Source organism: Trachemys scripta, chromosome 3, assembly GCF_013100865.1.
Source record: "Trachemys scripta elegans isolate TJP31775 chromosome 3, CAS_Tse_1.0, whole genome shotgun sequence".
Classification (NCBI taxonomy): Eukaryota; Metazoa; Chordata; order Testudines; family Emydidae; genus Trachemys; species Trachemys scripta.
Genome location: NC_048300.1, coordinates 58,374,493 through 58,395,285, shown reverse-complemented (window position 1 = coordinate 58,395,285; position 20,793 = coordinate 58,374,493). Strand labels below are relative to the sequence as shown.

Here is a 20,793-nt window from a genome sequence, read left to right as displayed (position 1 = left end):
GATTGTAAGGAGGCTGTACTGTGTCTCCATGCTGAATCAGCATCTTGTTGATTTTACCACAAATTTTCATCCATTGCTGACTGGTGATGAATGCGAACTTCTCAGAGTAGGAATTCCAGATGATCTGTTGCGTTCCAGGACAGGGCATACTTATTAAGCCACCCCTGTAACTCATAAGCCCCCTCCATTCCAAGATGAGATTGGCTGTCACTAGACACCTAAATATATCCATAGCATACGTGGATGGCTGTCTTCCACTGGCCAGGAGCAGTAGTTCATTCTTCCACTTAGGGACCCCCAGAATGATAGTGTTCTCTAGAGTTTGCCCTGCCTGAAAGGTTGAAAAATCATAACTAGTGACTAGACCACTTATAAGTCATCCTCCTCCCTAGAATAAATGAAGGGGATGTAGAAATGTAGATTTCAACTGAATTTTGTATCTGTGTCTTACCATGATGTGTGATGGTTTTCAGTGCTGCTCCAAAGGATGTCTGAAATGGCCAATGTTTTTTGTATGAATGAAACAAAGCTCACTGATAAAAAGTATCATCTTTTGATGTAGAATTAAAGCAGTCTTTTATAGAGTGGAAATGTAATTTTTTATCATGATATTTTTCCTTTCAAGGCTCTTCCATCTCGGCAAGGCAAACACAAACACACGGAGCCTGGAGGAGTGGACCCACCTACTGCAGGCATGGAGGGAGAGTGAGTCTGAGATGAATGGATGGGAGAGTTTCTAGATAAAATAAATCAGCAGACTGAATTCCAGAAGGACCAAATGGAGTATCAAAAAGATAAGGGTGCAAGGAGGGTGGAAAGAGAGACGGAAACTGCACAGCATGAGAAGAGATTCGTGGAGAGATTCATGGAGCATGACTGCAGGTTTAGGAAGAAAGACAGCACAGCAGAAGGAGCTCTTTGAACAGTTACTTGTGCTCACAACTATCAGACTGCAGGCCGCCCTGCCACCTTCAGCTACAGCCCCACACCTTGAGTCCATTCCACGCTATTGTGTCCTGCACCTGCAGACTATGCGGCCTTTCCTCAATTCAGGGGGTGCTGGACCATGTCACAGACAATGAACACAGTAGTACATAGAACAGAGAAATGTACCTTGTGAATTAATCCAGTCCAGTTACAGTCCACACATGCAAAACTCACGAGAAATATCAAGGAAAACAGGGGGCAGGGGAGACCCAGGAATAGCTGGACATGTCGTTTCAGAACATGCACCTTTCACTGTTTTGGCACTGTTTGCTTGTTGTTTGTATGTGTTGTTAGTAGCCAATCTGCCTTTCTGGTTCTTACAGTGATATGTAAATATCTATATAAAATAAAGCACACAAGGCTACAATAGCAAGTTTTATTATGTGTAATTTAAAAGTGGCACAAATTGTAATGAGTGACATCACATGTACATTCTCAATAAATTTCATAATAAAAATTTACAAAGCGTGATCACAGCAATCCATAAACTTTGAGTTGCAATACATTGCCAGTATTGATAAAACACATATCTCCATACATTTCATGGAAGTGTTTACAAAATTCATAATATGTAATACCAATACATTCAAAAAAAATCCCATAGCTGCCATACACCCATCCGCAGCACAACCTCAAATACCATTTCATTCCCCCTCATGCATTGGACCATGCAAATCCATTATGTGGGAGCACAAAACATCCCTGATTTTTGTTGTGCTTGTGGATCTAGCACCAGTCATGAGAGGGGCATTATCGGGCTGTGTGTACCAGTTCAGAAATCCAGCAGTGTCCTGGGTCCATTTCTGATTAAAAGATTCCCCCTTGTCCTTGCAGACATTGTGCAGACTGCACTGGCAACACTGGCATCCAAATGGTTTTGAAGGCAGCACCTATGGGATTTCAATCCGCCAAATGCACATTTCACCACCATCCTACAGCTACTAAGTGTATAACTGAATATTCTTTGCCAGTTCTTCTGAAATCAGGATACAGTTTCATAAGCCATGGCAACAGGAGTTAAGCAGGGTGCCTTAGAATAACAGTGGGGACAGTAACTCCATTTATAACAATACCATTCAGTGGAAATAATATCCTAGCTTGTCCTTAAACATAAAGCCCTGATCTATAGAGCACCCTGCCAGTGCATCTCATGTTAGTGTCCACGATTCTGCTCTGTGGTTGACCAGCGCTTGCTTAACAATGGAGTAGAACCCTTTGTGGTTTATATACTTATGCACGTCTTGCAGAAGCCAAACTATAGGCACATTAGTCTCATTAGTGGCTCTGGTGCTGTTTGGGAAGCCCATTTTCTCAAAGCCACCAATTATTTCAGGACCATTTGTGAAGCCCCCACCTTTGGATATATTATAATCCTGATCAATTTACAAACCTCTGCCACAACAATCCCCACAGTTGATTGCTAACTTCAAACTGGTTAGCCACAGACATGTAGCAGTCTGGGATAGCCAGCTTCTAGATGGATATAGTGACCTGCTTCTGGACCAGCATGGACTCCCTCTATGGGTGGGTGTCTTGGTGCAGAATGGTTGAAGTAAACTTTTCACAAACCTCCAGGAACGTCTGCTTCTTAATGTGAAAGTTCTGTACCCATTGTTGGCCATACCAGGTCTGGATGATAATGAGATCGCATCAATCTGTTCTTGTAACCCTGCTCTAGAAGCACTGGTTTATATAGGGAGAATTTGCAGCTAATGCAACAGGCATGAGCAGTTTCAACTGTGTCACAGCTGGCATGTCAGCATCCCCCTTCAAGAGATGCATTTGGCAGTTCAGAGACTGCTGCCGAAATGCCCACCAGCAACTTGCAGGACCTCCACCTGATTTCCAAAATGGATCTAACAGCATGAGGAGGATAAGTTCTTTAAGTAGTGTCCTTATGTGTGCTCCACTGTAGGTGCAGTAGCATCCCTGTGCCTGGGATCAGAGATTTTTGGTAGCAATGCCTGTTGGGCTGCACATGCGCTGCTCCCCATCTCACGCCGTGAGCAGTATCTATATAGCACTGTGCAGTCCGGCCACTCTCAGTTCCTTCTCAACCACCTTTGGTCTTGGACAAAATCCTGAGAAGAGCCCTTCATACCTCTATAGTACCTTTAGTAATAGTAGTGTTTCCATTGTAACTTCATAGTTATTAGCTGTTTCCTTTATTTTTCTTTTATTCTCCCTTAAATTTTCCCCCCTCTTTCCTCTCCATTACTCTTTAGATTAGCGTAGGTTTCCTTTTTTCTATGCCCTTCCCTACCAAAAAGTTCTCCCTTCTTGGGGGCTATGCCCGGATCCCCCGTGTTTAAGAGGTACTTCTCATGTTGCGAGGCCATCCCCGTAAGCAACAGATAGTCACTCCTGGTGTGTATGTTGTTTGGGTGAGGGGCATGTATCACAAAAGTGCACCCACTGCCTCAGATTGAAAGTGCTGTCCAGAAAGGACCATGAACTGAGACTAAAATTTTTATGAATGGAGAGTTCACTACAACCAGCCTCAGACCCTGGTCTCAATACCTCTTCTCTGTGGTAGTCACCATTGGCACAGTCATCGGTTGACCCCCACATGCTGCGCACCACTAACAGAAAATCTATGTTCTCTCGCCCAGATGAGAAGGAAGGCGCCCTGAGCTCACCCATCAGGGAGCCGCCTCAAAGAAAGGCATCCCTTGTGAGGTCGATAGCCTTGATATCTTCCAGGGCGAGAATTAGCTCCTACAACCACCCAGGCATTTCTGCTACCAGCACTAGGGAGAGGTCCAAGGACTCTAAACATGCAGGACTACATATAGGAACACTGTCACTTGGGATCAAGAAGAACAGTTCTAAAGATTTTGAAATCAGCACTGACTGCCTCAACTAAAATAACTTTGAGTGTGTTGGCACTGACCAAATAATCAGAACTGACCAAGTCCTTGGCACCAAATAATCAGAACTGACCAAGTCCTCAGCACCGATGCAACCCTCGGCACCATCTACTGTTTGCTCGAGAGAATGCACTTCATTCTTGGCACCGGCGATGTCTTCAATCTCTGCACAGTCACTGGTGCTGATGATGCTCCTACTGGTGCCATAGGAGTTTCTATACCCAAGAGACCAGATTGTCCCTGACACTCCAGAGTCGCTGCTCCTCTGTACCAAGCTCCCCATGGCTCATACCTCTTCCCTGGAGACACTACACCGCTGTCCTTCTCCACCGAGGACCACACAACCCATTTCTAGCAAGGATGAAGAGGTGAAGTACTCCATTGCACCTCGCACCCCACCATCTTTTACATGGTTGTTAAGCCACAGTGGCTTAACAACCATGTAAAGGAAGCAGTGAGAGATAAAAAGGCATCTTTTGAAAAGTGGAAGTCAGATCCTAGTGAGGTAAATAGAAAGGAGCATAAACACTGCCAAATTAAGTGTAAAAATGTAATAAGAAAAGCCAAAAAGGAGTTTGAAGAATAGCTAGCCAAAAACTCAAAAGGTAGTAACAAAATGTTTTTTAAGTACATTAGAAGCAGGAAGCCGTCTAAACAACCAGTCGGGCCCCTGGACAATCGAGATACAAAAGGAGCATTTAAAGACGATAAAGTCATTGTGGAGAAACTAAATGAATTCTTTGCTTCAGTCTTCACTGCTGAGGATGTTAGGGAGATTCCCAAACCTGAGCCCTCCTTTGTAGGTGATAAATCTGAGGAATTGTCACAGATTATAAATTAAGTAAATTATGTAAATTATATAAATTACATAAGACACTTATGTAAATTAAGTGTCACTAGAGGAGGTTTTGGAATTAATTGATAAACTTAACAATAACAAGTCACTGGGACCAGATGGCATTCACCCAGGAGTTCTGAAAGAACTCAAATGTGAAATTGCGGAACTATTAACTATGGTTTGTAACCTGTCCTTTAAATCAGCTTCTGTACCCATGACTGGAAGATAGCTAATGTAACGCCAATATTTAAAAATGGCTCTAGAGGTGATCCCGGCAATTACAGACTGGTAAGTCCAACATCAGTACTGGGCAAATTAGTTGAAACAATAGTAAAGAATAGAATTGTCAGAGACATAGAAGAACATAAATTGTTGGGCAAAAGTCAACATGGTTTCTGTAAAGGGAAATCATGTCTTACTAATCTATTAGAGATCTTGGAAGGGCTCAACAAACATGTGGACAAGGGGGATCCAGTGGACATAGTGTACTTAGATTTCCAGAAAGCCTTTGACAAGGCCCCTCACCAAAGGCTCTTAAGTAAATTAAGTTGTCATGGGATAAGAGGGAAGATCCTTTCATGGATTGAGAAGTGGTTAAAAGACAGGAAACAAAGGATAGGAATAAATGGTAAATTTTCAGAATGGAGTGGGGTAACTAGTGGTGTTCCCCAAGCGTCAGTCCTAGGACCAATCCTATTCAACTTATTCATAAATGATCTGGAGAAAGGGGTAAACAGTGAGGTGGTAAAGTTTGCAGACAATACTAAACTGCTCAAGATAGTTAAGACCAAAGCAGACTGTGAAGAACTTCAAAAAGATTTCACAAAACTAAGTGATTGGGCAACAAAATGGCAAATGAAATTTAATGTGGATAAATGTAAAGTAATGCACATTGGAAAAAATAACCCCAACTATACATACAATATGACGGGGGCTAATTTAGCTACAACTACTCAGGAAAGAGATCTTGGAGTCATCATGGATAGTTCTCTGAAGACATCCATGCAGTGTGCAGCGGCAGTCAAAAAAGCAAACAGGAGGTTATGAATCCTTAAAAAAGGGATAGAGAATAAGACGGAGAATATCTTATTGCCCTTATATAAATCCATGGTGGGCCGTGCCCACATCTTGAATACTGCACACAGATGTGGTCTCCTCATTTCGCAAAAGATATACTGGCATTGGAAAAGGTTCAGAGAAGGGCAACTAAAATGATTAGGGGTTTGGAACGGGTCCCATATGAGGAGAGATTAAAGAGGCTAGGACTTTTCAGCTTGGAAAAGAGGAGACTAAGGGGGGATATGATAGAGGTATATAAAATCATGAGTGGTGTGGAGAGAGTGAATAAGGACAAGTTATTTACTTGTTCCCATAATATAAGAACTAGGGGCCACCAAATGAAATTAATGAGCAGCAGGTTTAAAACAAATAAAAGGAAGTTCTTCACACAGCACACAGTCAACTGTGGAACTCCTTGCCTGAGGAGGTTGCGAAGGCTAGGACTATAACAGGGTTNAATTGTTCCCATAATATAAGAACTAGGGGCCACCAAATGAAATTAATGAGCAGCAGGTTTAAAACAAATAAAAGGAAGTTCTTCACACAGCACACAGTCAACTGTGGAACTCCTTGCCTGAGGAGGTTGCGAAGGCTAGGACTATAACAGGGTTTAAAAGAGAACTAGATACATTCATGGAGGTCAAGTCCATTAATGGCTATTAGCCAGGATGGGTAAGGAATTGTGTTCCTAGCTTCTGTTTGTCAGAGGGAGGAGATGGATGGCAGGAGAGAGATCACTTGATCATTACCTGTTAGGTTCACTTGCTCTGGGGCACCTGGCATTGGCCACTGTCGGTAGACAGGATACTGGGCTGGATGGACCTTTGGTCTGACCCAGTATGGCCGTTCTTATGTTCTTATATCAAGGGCAGCCACACAAAGAATAATCTTTTCATCCTCAATACCAAGTCCCAGAGACCAGAAGTGAACAGGGTTTCTGGTAGGGACCCCCCATGGATGCAAACTGATATGCCACTTCCCCCACATTGGCCCTATTGGGACCCTTGGGCCATGTATAAGGCACACTTTCCCAACCCACCACGAGCAGAGACAGAGACCTATACACTCTCTGTCCTCAGTCTCTAGACTACCTGACCCTCAACCAGAATTACTAGAGGAGCAGAAGGAGAGTTTATACCACCAACCCACTTCTCCCGATGAGGCCATCATGCCACCACCTCCAACATCAGCAAATGGCTTTAAACAGTTCCAAGAATTGTTCTGCAGGATTGTGGATTGCCTCCAGATCCCCCTGGAGGAAGACAGAGAGCAACAGCAGAAGTTGCTCAACATCTTGCATGCCTGTACATTGGCAAAGGTCACACTCCCGATCAACAATGGCTTGTTGGACCCCGCCACCGTGATCTGGCAGACCCCAACATTAATATCACCCACCTGCAAGCCAGCAGACAAGAAGCACTATGTCCCCACTAAGGACATGGAATTTCTCTTTTCCCACCCTACTCTAAACTTCTTCATTGTCAATGTGGTGCAAAAGAAGGGGCGACAACACCATTCTAGGACTACCCCTTATGACAGAGACTGGAAGAAGCTAGATCTCTTTGGTCGCAAAGCATACTCCTCAGCAACTCTCCAGTTCTGTATTGCTAATTATGAGGCACTGCTAGCCAAATATAATCACATCAACTATTCGAAGTTTCAGAAATTTAGCCAACACCTCCCAGAGGACAAAAAAGAGCAGCTCCAGGCACTGGTGATGGAAGGACAACTTCTGGCCCACATGATGCTGCAAGCCTCTCTGGATGCCGCGGACATGATGGCCCACTCTATTGCAACATTGGTGATGATTAGATGAGCCTCATGGCTTCACCTCTCAGGGTTCCCCAGAGAGGTGCAGACTACTGTGAAAGATCTTCCCTTTGAAGGATCTAAACTCTTCGCTGAGTGCATGGATGAGTTCCTACATTCTTCAAAAGATTCTAGAGTAATGCTGCATTTACTTGGTGTACATGCACCAGCACCGAAGAGAAGACAGGGTAGATATCAACATACCCTAAGGTCTTGACCTCTACATTTCACCCCTCAGCAGTAGTATGACAGAATGCAGGTGGCAGAGACCTCCTCCCACATGCAGACAGACACCAGTGCAAGGGACTACTCCCCTCCCATCTACCTCCAAACAACAATTTTGAAAATTTAGTTGAGGCCCCAAGATGCCTTCGCCAGGTCCAGTCGCTGCAACCATCTCCAATAACCTATCAGTTTGTCTACCGCTTGACCCTCTTCTACCCATCATGGCGACAAATCACCTGAGACAAGTGGGTTCTGGAAATCAACAAAGGGTATTTCATTCCGTTCCTCTCTCTCTGCTGCATACCTACCTGGACACCAGAACACCATGGCAGACTCATTAAGCAGGAGATCCCCACAAGTCCACGAGTGGGAGCTAGACACAAGAGCCCTACAACACATATTCAACTGCTGGGGATTCCTAAGCATATATCTCTTCGTCATACCTGAAAATGTCAATTGTCCACAATGCTGCTCCAGAGTGGGTTTGGGTCACTGATCTCTGGGAGATACTTTCCTCATACATGGGATGCACCCTTACTCAACACCATTCCACCCTTTCCCGTACTGCTCATAGTACTTCACAAGAGACAGATGGAATGAGCCAGAGTCATTCTCATAGCCTCATCACGGCCATGACAGATACAGTATCCTTACCTCATGCACATGAATGTCTGTCCACCAATCACCCTGCAGTTGACTTCACACCTCCTCTTGCAGGATGCAGGCCAAATCCTCCATCTGAATTGAGAACTCTTCCATCTGAAGGCATGGCTCCTTCATGATTTCAGGATCCAGAGCTAACCTGTTTGGAAGAGGTAAAGGAGATTCTTTTAAATAGAAGACGTGCTACAACTCGTTATACTTACCTGCATAAATGGAAAAGATTCTGGACTTGGTGCGATACCAACTATGTCCCAGCAATGAACACTCCTTTACCATTCATTCTAGACTGCATTCTAGAACTTAAAAGATCAGGACTGTTCACAAGCTCAATTCGTGTACACCTGGCTGCCATTACTATATTCCATCCCAAGATAGAAGATCATTCCATATTTACCCAATCATTAACAAAAAGATTCCTTAAGGGCCCTCAAAACCTTTACCCTCAAATCTGAGACCCCACCCCACCTTGGGATCCCGGACTAGTTTTGTGCTATCTCACCAGCTCTCCATTTGAACCCATGACAACCTGCTCTTACCTACACCTATCCGTGAAAACAGCATTTCTCCTCGCCTTCACTTCACATGCTGATTCCTTACCACTACATTGAGTGATTAGTCCGTTCACAGCATTTAGTTAGTCCTTGATGTCCTTCTTGGATGAGGTTTAGGATTTCTCCTCTCATTTCATTTGGAAATAAGATGCAGTCACCTTTCATCATGAGTCCACTTGGCTCATTTGTCCATGTACTGCAAAGTACTCTTGTCACTTCCTTAATTTCCTTTAGATACTTAGACCACCCACCCCAAAGTAACTTAGAACTTCTTGAAACTGTGTCTGTCGATGTTGCTTGTTGTAACTAGTGTAGTCTATTTTCTGACACTGGTCTTTATGCATCCACATAGGCCTATATGTCATTTTCAAGTCCACAGATAGTTGAGTGTGATGCTGGGGTCCGTGACAGTCTTTTTGTTACTACCACATTTCCCCCCAGGAATGTATTTAGCAATTGGGTTAAATTACATTAACTTTATTGGTAAACATTGGAATCTTAGAGGTGCTTGATCCAGGTCTTTTCCATTGATGAAGGTTGTAAGTGATTTATGGTCTGTTATCAGTGTAAAAACATCCAATCCACACAGATATCTGTAGAAGTTTTGAGGTACGTATACACTTGCTAGGCACTCCTTTTCAATCTGTGCATATAGTTTTTTTTGCTTTTGTGGGTGTGCAAGAGCAAAATGCAACTGGCTTCCACACAGATCCATGTTGTTGCAACAGTACACTATCTATGCCACAAGTGTTTGTTTGGAGAATACTGTAGCTCTTTTCACTTTGAGAAGAAAGTCATGCAGTGTTGGGAGGATGTATTTTTCAGTTACAACTGCTTCATTTAGTCTTTTAAGATCCACACAGATTTGTATTTTTCCATTTTTCTCTATAACTGCTACTATTGGGGCACACCAGGGTGCTGGCCCAGAGATTTCCTTAATTATTCCAACCTATTCCATTCTCTTTAACTCAGTTTCCACTTTATGAAGTAATGAGAATCCTGTCGTGTATGTACACTGTATGATTTAGCATTGCCTTTTATGATTATTTGTACTTAGCCTTCTTTTAAAAGTTCACTATCACCAAATATTCCATTGAGTTCTTCCACCTTTCTCACTAGGCTCATCATAGCTGCCATGATGCAGCTGGGAAGGTTGTTGGTCTTTGATCTTTTGATCACATATGATCTGAATAAATAGCTTTTTGTCTTTGTAAATTGTTTCTGTGATGAACTGGCTTGTGCAGTTCAGAATATCTCCAGGGCTAATCAAGGCTGAGTCACGTGATTTCAGCTCTGGGAGGTATTGAAAGTGATTGTAAGTCCCTTCTGAGATGATGGTCACATCTGCTCCTGAGTCAATTTTAAAGTCAATAGTCTTTTCAGTTCACTCTCCAGGCAGGCTCTGTATCATCACGGGTGATAGATTCCAGAAACAATGGCTCTTGATTCTAACAAGCTGCAAAATGTATATATTCTATGCATGTTTTACATATTTTACTTTAGTTGGACACACATCTTGAGCTGTGAAGTTTTCTACTTCTTGTGTATTTAGTCTAAAATGCTTTTTGCAGTTTGGTTGAAATCTGTCCCTCTTAGTCTCAGGAGACTTTTGGTAATAACTTTTAGCATCTACAGCTTCTAAGTTAATTTCAGATTTTTTAAGTTTGAGAAGTTGCCCTTGGTTTTTCTGTTTTGCTAGCTCAGACTGCTTTTCCCTTTTCTGTGTGTAGTGTCTGTTTTTAATTGTAGCTGCTGTGAAAGGCTTTTGTCTGATAACCCAATAATCAGCCTATCTCTGATATTTACATGTTTTGCATTCATAGAATGACAGTTTTCAGCCAGTGCTAGGGTGACCAGATGTCACGATTTTATAGGGACAGTCCCTATTTTTGGGTCTTTTTCTTATATCAGCTCCTGTTACGCCCCACCCCCTGTTCCAATTTTTCACACTTGCTGACTGGTCACCCTAGCCAGTGCATACAAAATTCTTATAAAATATTCAACATTTTCCCCTAGTTCTTGAATTTTCTGGTGAAAGCATGCTCTTTCGTAATCCTTATTTATCGGCAGAATAAAGTATGAGTCAAATATTGCCCGAACTCTTTTATAGTCATCTTTGTCACAGTCTTCAGTAAAGGTGAATGATTTAAAGATATGCTCAGCCTGCTTCCCCATAGCATAAATTAAAGAGCATACCTTGCTATATGTCCAGTTTCCTTGTGGAGTTTGGTTGCAATGTGAAATCTTGCAAAATATTGCTTCCAGTCTGTGTATTCTGAAGGTTTTGTCAAAACTGAAGTTCTCTGGGGCATTGAAGAGTGGCATGTTGATGAGATCATGCAAATTTTGTTGCTTTTCTTTCCTTCTGTCTGTAATCTGTGTTGATGTGTTCCTTCTGTTTCTGTTCTCCTCTTGCACTATTTTACTTCTGACAGCATGTCATGTACACCTTGTACACAGTGCTACAGGTCAGGCTTTTGTACCAGATATGGACTGGCTACAGAGCTTCCTTCCTAGGGTCATACAACAGAGATGTGTCCACTATAAGATCTTTTAATGTAGTGCCAGGTGTGGCTGAGGTTAGCTTAAATAAGATATGTTACACTCAATGCTACCTACTGGCTGAACATTATAATACCGTTCAGCTTTCCATTTCATCTTGCTCCTGCAGGGATCCAGTGTCATCAAATCTGTGACTGACCAAGAAGCCCTCTCACTCTCTCCTTCCTTGACAACAATGCTGCAGAGGGCTCTCTGAGCTGCCACAGGGCCAGTGATACCTGATCCCTGCAAGTACAAGTACAAGTACAAGGGGAGGCTGCACTTGTGCCTACTATTACCTATGGCTGTTTTTTTCATCGATTTCAATGTTTCAGCTGAAATCGAAGTTTACCAACATCTGTTGATTTAAATTGAAGTCTGCCAAGCCTACCTATGAGAAAAGGTTAAAAAACCTGGGCCTGTTTAATCTTGAGAAAAGAAGACTGAGGAGGGACCCAATAACAGCCTTCAAATATGTTGAGTGCTGTTATAAAATATGATGGTGATCAATTATTCTTCATGTCCACTGAAGGTAGAACAAGAAATAATGGGTTTACTCTGCATCAAGGGAGATTTAGATTATGTGTTAGAAAACTGTACAATTATAAGAATAATCAAGCACTGTAATCAAGCACAGGTTTTCAAGGGTGGTTCTGGAACACCCGTCATTGGAGGCTTTTAAGAACAGGTTAGATAAACACTTGTCAGGGATAGTCTAGGTATGCTTGGTCCTGCCTCAGTGCCGGCAACTGGATTTGAGGACCTCTCAAGGTCTCTTCCAGCACTATATTTCTATGATTCTGTGATTCTATGTCCAGCTCTCTATCCTGACTGATTTAAGTCCTCATTCTGAGGGATTCTAATTAGCAAAGGATCTAAGCATGGTTATGACCTTCCCTGCCCTTTATACCCTCTACTACGAGAAGCAGAAGGGTTCTTAGGGTGTAGGTGTACCTCCAGTGGAAGCTGCTATTCCAAACAATCCAATCTCATGTTCATGGGGTGCATACACACCAAGAGTGGAATCTGTGGGAACCATACATCTGAAAAAACATAGTTACTGTAGGATTAGCAACATTTCTTTACATAGAGTAAGAAATATCTAAACTAGTGATACAAACTTTGTTTTATATTTAAAGTTATTTTATTGATTGCAGGTTCTTATCGAGAGTGAGCAGATGAGAAAAGAAGCTGATGATTCAGGGCCATTGACTGAACTAGAACACTGGAAACGTATGTCTGCTAAATTCAATTTTATTATTGAGCAGATCAAAGGACCAAGTTGCAAAGCTGTCATAAATGTTCTAAATGTTGGACATTCCAAACTATTAAAGGTAATTCTTATTTTGTTCTTTTAAAAACTCCTTTGATTGCTTTAAGCTAGACTTTCAATATTTATTTTACTTTATGGTATTGAGAGGGTCTTTGTGAGGAGAAGTGGGAGAAGAAAGGAAAATATAGGGGAGGAGGTACAGTACATAGTATATGGAGAGAAATAGCATGGGATATTAGGGGATGTAGAAATAAATTACAATTACTGAAGCTAACTCAAGATAATTTCAGGACCTGCCTTGACATTGTTTTTTCTGAATATCATCAAGTTTGAGTGATTGCATATGTCAAATCTACTGTAGGCATGTGTGCTCCCTGTGAACAGATGCCAGAGATTTCCCCCTCTCAACGGTACCCATTGAGGTGGCTTGAGTGCTTGCTTTCGCCGCGTGTCACTGCGTGCTGGTATAAGAGAGTGGAGCTGCCTTCCTCCCCCTCAGTTCCTTCCTACTGCCAATGACAGTTGTTGGAACAATTCCAGACTTGATTAAGTCAAGAACTTCCCTCATTCGTCTTTGTATATATTTGTAAATTAGTAGTTACAGTTAGTTTTAGGGCTAGATGTCCATTTTTGGCCTCTTTTGACCTTTTTTCTCTTTCGGTATTGGGACCAATACCGGAATGATGCCTCACTTCCTGGGGTTTAAGTCCTGCCAGACTTGCACAAAGCCTATGCCGGTCAACAACCTGCATCCAACCTTCCTGAAATGTTTCAGAGAATCTCACATCAATGACAAATGTCACATTTGTAAAGCTTTCAAACCTTGATCAGAAAAAGATAGGGTGGCGAGACTTAAGTGTTTGCTTATGGAAGCAGTACTTTGAACTCCACTGGTGTTGTTACATGGGGAAAGCACACCAACTACATCTACTTTTTTACGGTGTGCACCGCTGGTGATATCTCTGGCTCTTTGGTCCCATTGCCTGATACTGAAGAAAAGACTCAGACCTTCTCAGGTTCCACTTCTGCATCAGTATCGAAGTAAGACAGAGGCAGACACTCAACAAAGCATTTGGGAGAGAGGCCATCCCTAGAACACTTGTCATCTCTCAAGGAAGGATTGCAGCCTCTGGAGCTCGTTCCAGGTCTATTGAGTCTGTCCCCTGAAGGACATTTGTAGAGCCAAGAGATGGTGCCAATCCCACCAACATCAGAGGCATGTGCAACTGCAAAAGATTTGCTTAGCCTCTTGGTACTGGTATCACTGGCAGTGGAAAGTCTGCAGTCGGTGCTCATATCTTGCACTATCTCTCACCTGTTCCATTGGGATTGGGCCCTCCTCTGTCAGAGGCATCCTCCTCCTCGGACCCAGAGGTGAGGTCCTCTCTATTATGTCTGGGAGATGGCACACCCCCCCATTAGATTTGTTGTGAGCATGGGCTGTGCAGCAACTCCAGCAATGGCCCTCAGCTTACAGTCAGTGGCCATTTTGGTGACCATTGGGGCATTCCCCCTCCAGCCATGTCCTCCTTTTAACCTTCTTGGATGCAGTCATGCAGGGTGAACCAGAGACACCAGCAACTAGAGAACCATTCCCCAGTATCTGGTGCTGAGACCGGTTTCAGGCACCAAGATCACCCTTCTCTGGTACCCGGTAACAAGACTAGTACCGAGCAGCCAGAACTCACTTGGGCAGCTTTAGCCACCACCTCAGATATCAATTGAATATCCTTGTCTTCATCACCAGATGAGGCTATAGAGCCATGAAGTTACTCACTGGAGGATTACAGAGCCCATTGAGATTTTTTAAAAAATGGCCTCTGTACTTGAATTTCAGACAGAAGAGTTGTCTGAGAACTCTCACAAGTTGGTAGACATCCTGGTGTTGGCAATCCTGGCTAGCGAGGCTCTACCAACTAGTGAAGCCATCATGGAACCAGTCAAGGCTTTTTGGCAGACACCCTCCTCCCTGCCCCCCACAGCAAAATGAGCCAATAAGAGGTACTTTGTCTCTTCTAAAAGTTATGAACATTTTTAGTATTACCTCTCCCCTTTGGGTTCTTTTGTGATGGCAGCTGCCAATGAGTGGGAAAGACAGGGACAACAAGCTTCCATACCAAAAAGCAAAGACTCAGGGAGGAGGCACAGATGCCAGCAAACCGACCTGAAAATGGGAGTTTGAGTGGGAGTTTGTACGAGGAGTTTTTTTGGGGGGGGAGCAGTGTGTGGTATTCTGTTTTTGTTTTGTATATGTGTGGTTTGTTTTTCCATAATGGGAGCTTAGGAGGGAAGGCTGTGATGGCTACAGAGGTAGCAGTGGTAGTGACCCAAGAAATGGAAGAGACAATGAAGATGGCTGGTTGTGGAAATGGCAGGATGTACATTATCCTAGAATGGGTATCTGAAAGATGCTTTGTATGAAGTGCTGCCTGATAGATCTGATGGAAGAGATGATCCGAGGTTTGGAGATGCAAGTAGAAATGATGGTTGAGTTTTGAAGGGGATTTGAACAGATAATGGAGGGAAGGAGAGAGGAGGCTGAAGGGAAAACTCAAATCTTGCAGATGCACCCTGGACTGAAGAACTGTGAAGGTAGACTGCTGGATGAGAAAAGTGGCCAGTGGAAGCATGTGACTACAAGAAGGGACAGAGGAAAAGACCAGCTAGGGAAGGAGAAATAGAGCTGAGGAACAGGTTTGCTGAGCTGGAAAATGAAGGGGCTCAGCAGGCAGTAACAGAAGGTGGGAGGACAAGGAAGAAGAGCAGCTAGTCCTACAGGAAGAGGAGAAGAGTAAATCGAGGTAGCTGGAGTTTAGAACCCCAGGAAGTTAGAGGATAACTCGCAGAAGATTGCAAGTGAAAACAAAAGACAAGAGGACTTACATCCAGAAAGAACAGAAGGAGAAAGGCTGGAGAATTGTACCAACAACAGCAAGCGACAGGTCTACATGACTGGGAACTCCCTATTAAGAAGAACAGACATGCCTGTCACCATAGCCGATCCAGAGAACTACAGGAGGATGTATTGTCTGCCAGGAGCTAAGATGCAGGATGTGGACCTGAGGCTGAAGAGGATCTCTAGCAGAGGCAGGAAAGAATCCACTGATTGTCCTTCATGTGGGAACAAGTGATAGTGCTATATTCTTGCTGGAATGCATCAAGAGAGACTATTCCTGGCTGGGGAAGATGCTCAAAGAAATGGAGGCTCTGATGATCTTCAGTGGAACTCTACCTGTCCCTAGAGGGGGAGAGTGAAGGTGAGATAAGATTATGATGATCAACAGATGGCTGAGTCAATGGTGCTATAAGGAGGGCTTTGGAATGTTTGACCATTGGGAGGCATTCATGGACAGAGGACTGTTCTCATGTGACAGACTCCACCTGAGTAGAGAAGGAAATAGACTTCTGGAATGCAGGTTGGCGGAGGGATAGCTCAGTGGTTTGAGCATTAGTCTGCTAAACCCAGTATTGTGAGTTCAATCTTTGAGGGGGCCACTTAGGCGGGGAATCAGTACTTGGTCCTGCTAGTGAAGGCAGGGTCCCTTCCAGTTCTATGAGATATACCTATCTCCATATTTTAATTAAAAAAAACTAATTAAAAGAGCTTTTAAACTAGGAATTTGGGAGAGACAAGTGGGAGATGCTCATGTAATTGTCACACCTTATTCTAACATTGAGTGGAAGGAAAATCAAGTAAAAGAGAAAACAGCAATGGAGAAAGGAACAACAGAGGGTAGGAAAATGGAAATCAAGATGAAAAATAGTGCCAATACCAATGACACAAACAGACAGATAGGTGATGCTGGCAGTAAAATGGCTGTACCTAATTGGGCAAGGAATCTGGGTGAAGCCAAGTAGAAACAAGCAAGATGTCTGTATACTACTGCAAGGAGCCTGGGTAACAACATGGAGGAACTGGAGCTACTGGTGCAGGAAATGAAATCAGGTATTAGAGAGATAACAGAAACATGGTGGAATAGTAGTCATAACTGAAGTACAAGTATTGAAGGGTATGTGCTGTTCAGGAAAGACCGCAATCAAGGTAAAGGTAGAGGAGTAGCATTATATATTAATGATGAAGTAGAGTGTAAAGAAATTAGAAGTGATGGAAGGGTAAAATGGAATCTGTTTGGACCAAAATCATTTTGGGGAAGAAAGGTAACAGAGGCTCCACTAGAATAGTGTTTGGGGTCTGCTACAGACCCCCATGATCCAATATGGCTATGGATAGAGATCTCTTTAATATTTTGATGAAATAAATACTACCAGGAATTGTGTGATTATAGGAGACTTAAATTTCCCAGATATAGATTGGAGTACAAGTACTACTAAAAATGGTTGGGCCTAGATTTTCCTGGATGTGATAGCTGACAGATTTCTTCACCAAATAGTCACCGAACCAACAAGAGTTGATACCATTTTAGATTTAGTATTAATAAGTAGTTAGCACCTCATAGAATAACTGGTTATAGAGGGCAGTGTTGGTTCGAGTGATCATGAGTTAATTCAGTTTAAATTAAATGGAAGGATAAATAAAAAGAGTTCTGTATCTAGAGTCCTTGATTTCAAAAGGGCAAACTTTAAATAATTTAAGAGAATTAGGGAAGTGGACTGGACTGAAGAGTTAAAGGATCTGAGTATGACGAGGCTTGGAATTACTTTAAGTCAAGTTGCAGAAACTATCTGGATCCTGCATCTCAAGTAAGAGGAAAAATGCATAGGGAAGGGTTGCAAACCAAATTGGATGAACAAGCATCTAAAACAGGTTATTAAGAGAAAGCAGAAAGCCTCTAAGGAATGGAAGATGGGTTGGATCAGCAAAGAAAGCTACCTCTTGGAGGACAGAAAGTGTAAGGAAAAAGTGAACTGCCAAAAGCCAAGCATAGTTGGACCTCTTAAAGGAAATTAAAACCAATAGTAAAAGGTTTTTTAGCCATATAAATGAAAAGAAAATAAGAAAAGAAAAAATGGGACTGCTAGGCACTGAGGATGGAGTGGAGATCAAAGATAATCCAGGCATGGCCCAATATCTAAACGAATACTTTGCCATCGTTTTTAATAAGGATAATGAGGAGTTTAGGATTAGTGGCAGGAGGGCTAATGGAAACAAGGATGTGAGAGTAGAAATTAACGTATCTGTGATGGAAGCCAAACTCAAACAGCTTAATGGGACCAAGTCGGGGGCCCTGGATAATCTCTATTCAAGAATATTAAAGGAGCTAGTACATTAAATTTCAAGGACAAAAGTACGGATTTTTAATGAATCCATAAATTCAGGGTTGTACTCTATGACTGGAGAATTATTAATATAGTACCTATTTTTAAGAAAGGGGGAAAAAATGATCTGGGAAACTACTGACCTCAGTTGTATGCAAGATCTTGGAACAAATTTTGAAAGAGAGAGAAAGTAGTTAAGGACATAGAAGTAAATGGTTATTGAGATAAAACACAATATTGTTTTACAAAAGGTAGATCGTGCCCAACCAACCAGATCTCTTTCCTTGAGAAGATAACTGATTTTTTTAGGCAAAGGAAAGGAAGTTGATCTAATCTGCCTGGATTTCAGTAAAGCATTCGATACAATTACACATGGGGAATTATTAAATTGGAGAAAATGGGGATTAATATGAGAATGCAAAAGTGGATAAGGGACTGATTAAATGGAAGACTACAAGGGGTCACACTGAAAGGTGAACTGTCAGGCTGGAGCATGGTTACTAATGGAGTTCTTCAGGGATCAGTCTTAATAAACATTTTCACAGATGACCTTGGGAGTAAAATTGGGAGTGTGTTAATAAAATTTGTGGATGACACAAAGTTGAAAGGTTTTGCCAATGAGGAGGATGATCGGAATAGTATATCAGAATATTTGGATGATCTTGAAAATGGGAGTGATAGAAATGGGATTAAATTTAATAATTCAAAGCGCAAGGCTCATGCACTTAGGGACTAACAACAATAACCTGGGGAATTATTATTTGGAAGCGACAGAGAAGGAGAAAGACCTGGGTCAACTGCTTGATTTTAGGATGACTATGAGCTGCCAATGTGATGCAGCCATGAAAAAGGCTAACACAATCCCAGGAATAGGGAAGTGTTACCACCATTGTACAAGACCCTGTTGAAAACTCATTTGGAATACTGTGTGCAGTTTTGGTCTCCAATGTTTACGAAAGATGAATTCAAACTGCAACAAGTGTAGAGAAGGACTACTAGGATGATCAGAGGAATGGAAAACGTACCTTTTGAGAGGAGACTTAAGGAGCTTGACTTGTTTATCCTAACAAAACAAAGGCTGAGGGGAGACATGATTGCTCTCTGTAAGTACATCAGTAGGGTAAACACCAGTGAGAGAGAGGAGTTACTCAAATTAAGGGACAATGGTGGCACAAGAACAAATGGATATGAATTGGCCATCAACAAATTTGGGCTTGAAATTCGATGAGTCTTTCTAATCATCAGAGGAGTCAAGTTCTGAAACAGCCTCCCACTGTAGACAAGAGTTTTCAGTCAGACTGAAGAGGGTAAGTTGGTCACCAGGACTGCCCTTCAAAACAGTTTGGATAGCACAGATTTAGCTGCTTGAAACATTGGAATCAGCCATTCGTATGAGAAGGTGTTTATGGTTACAGTTATTTGGGTTAACCTGAGAGGTCCAACAGACTATCCAAGACCTCCCTTTTGAAAGCCCTTCTCTTTGTTTCAGAGAAAAGGGATGACAAGCTTCATAGCCTCACAAATTCCAGAGAGAAACTCAAATCGCTTGGAATCTATACTTCATCAATGAAAAGAAAGCAATTTCGTACACAGCAGCCATTCAGACACCAAAATTTAGCTTCTCAATTCCAAGATCCACCAAGGAAAAAAGGCAGAGGTTATAGGAGTCTTCCTTCACTGCCATTCTCTTCAGCATCAATGGGCTCATCCCATTCAGCCTTCACTTCCAAACATACATTTTGAAGGGATAACTGAGGATAGTGTACCACCTACTTTAGTTCCTTCTGTTCTCCATCTTTTATTTACCATTCACTTATCCTACTTCCTAAGTGCTCGGTCCTACATAACATCAGATCAGTGGATCTTAAGCATGGTGGAATGGGGGTATGCCATCCAGTTCATTTCTCCACTCCCCCTTCCCTGTATCCTCTTCAGGAACCACTCTCATGAGATTGCCCTGCAATAGGAGATCCAATCTTTTCTTCAGGCAGGGGCCATAGAGGATGTTCTGTTGTGCCTCATGTTACCAGCTTTGCCCGTTACTTTGGGGTATGCTCATTTATTAGGGTTATCTTCTGGGGGTGGGGGCATTTTTTACATCTATCAATGTACTACTTGTGTCACTTGTGTTCTCATACGGAGCTCTACTTCTCCTCGCTGCAAGTTCCCTCCCAGTGGAGCTATCCTGCAAGACCTAGGTTCCCCAGGGCTGGGTTCTTTCAGCCCCAGAATCAGAATAACACACACACACACACACACACACACACACATATATTTACAGAGCACATCCGAGAGGACCGGGTTAATCAGCACTCCAAAGCTGACCCCTTATATGTCCCTGGACTCACTATGCTGGGTCGAACAGCACCTCCAAGCTGTCACCCTCATATGCCTTGGGCACCGCACAAGAACAGAGCATGCCTGAGCAGGCTGGGTCGAGCAGCACTTTCAATCTGCCACCCTCATATGCCCCTGGACTCAGCAAGCCTTCCCTCTGATTCCTTTACTGCCCAGAGTCTTATTCAAAATAAAATGAGACCAGGCTAGCTACATCCTTATAGCACTAGTGTGGCTCCTCACCACTTGTACTCGATCCTACTAACCTTGTCAGTTGAGCCTCTGTCTCTCTCATTAGATCCAGACATAATCTCCTGTGACCATGGGCATCTGCTCCATCCCAACCTCCAAGGTCTCTAACACTGTGGATGCTTCATGGCTGACACCCTTTGAAAAGTTCTGCTTGAAGGATGTGCAAAAAGT

The 20,793-nt window shown here is 42.7% G+C and overlaps 1 protein-coding gene across 1 annotated transcript in view; it reads left to right on the top strand.

Moving 5' to 3' along the window:
• The window catches only part of DNAH8 (dynein axonemal heavy chain 8), a 585,957-nt gene that overhangs the window by 51,424 nt on the left and 513,740 nt on the right, over positions 1-20,793 (top strand). Inside the window, exon 8 of the mRNA XM_034764627.1 lies at positions 12,701-12,877. Coding sequence (XP_034620518.1) covers positions 12,701-12,877 — 177 coding nt within the window. The remainder of the gene's footprint in view (positions 1-12,700; positions 12,878-20,793) is intronic.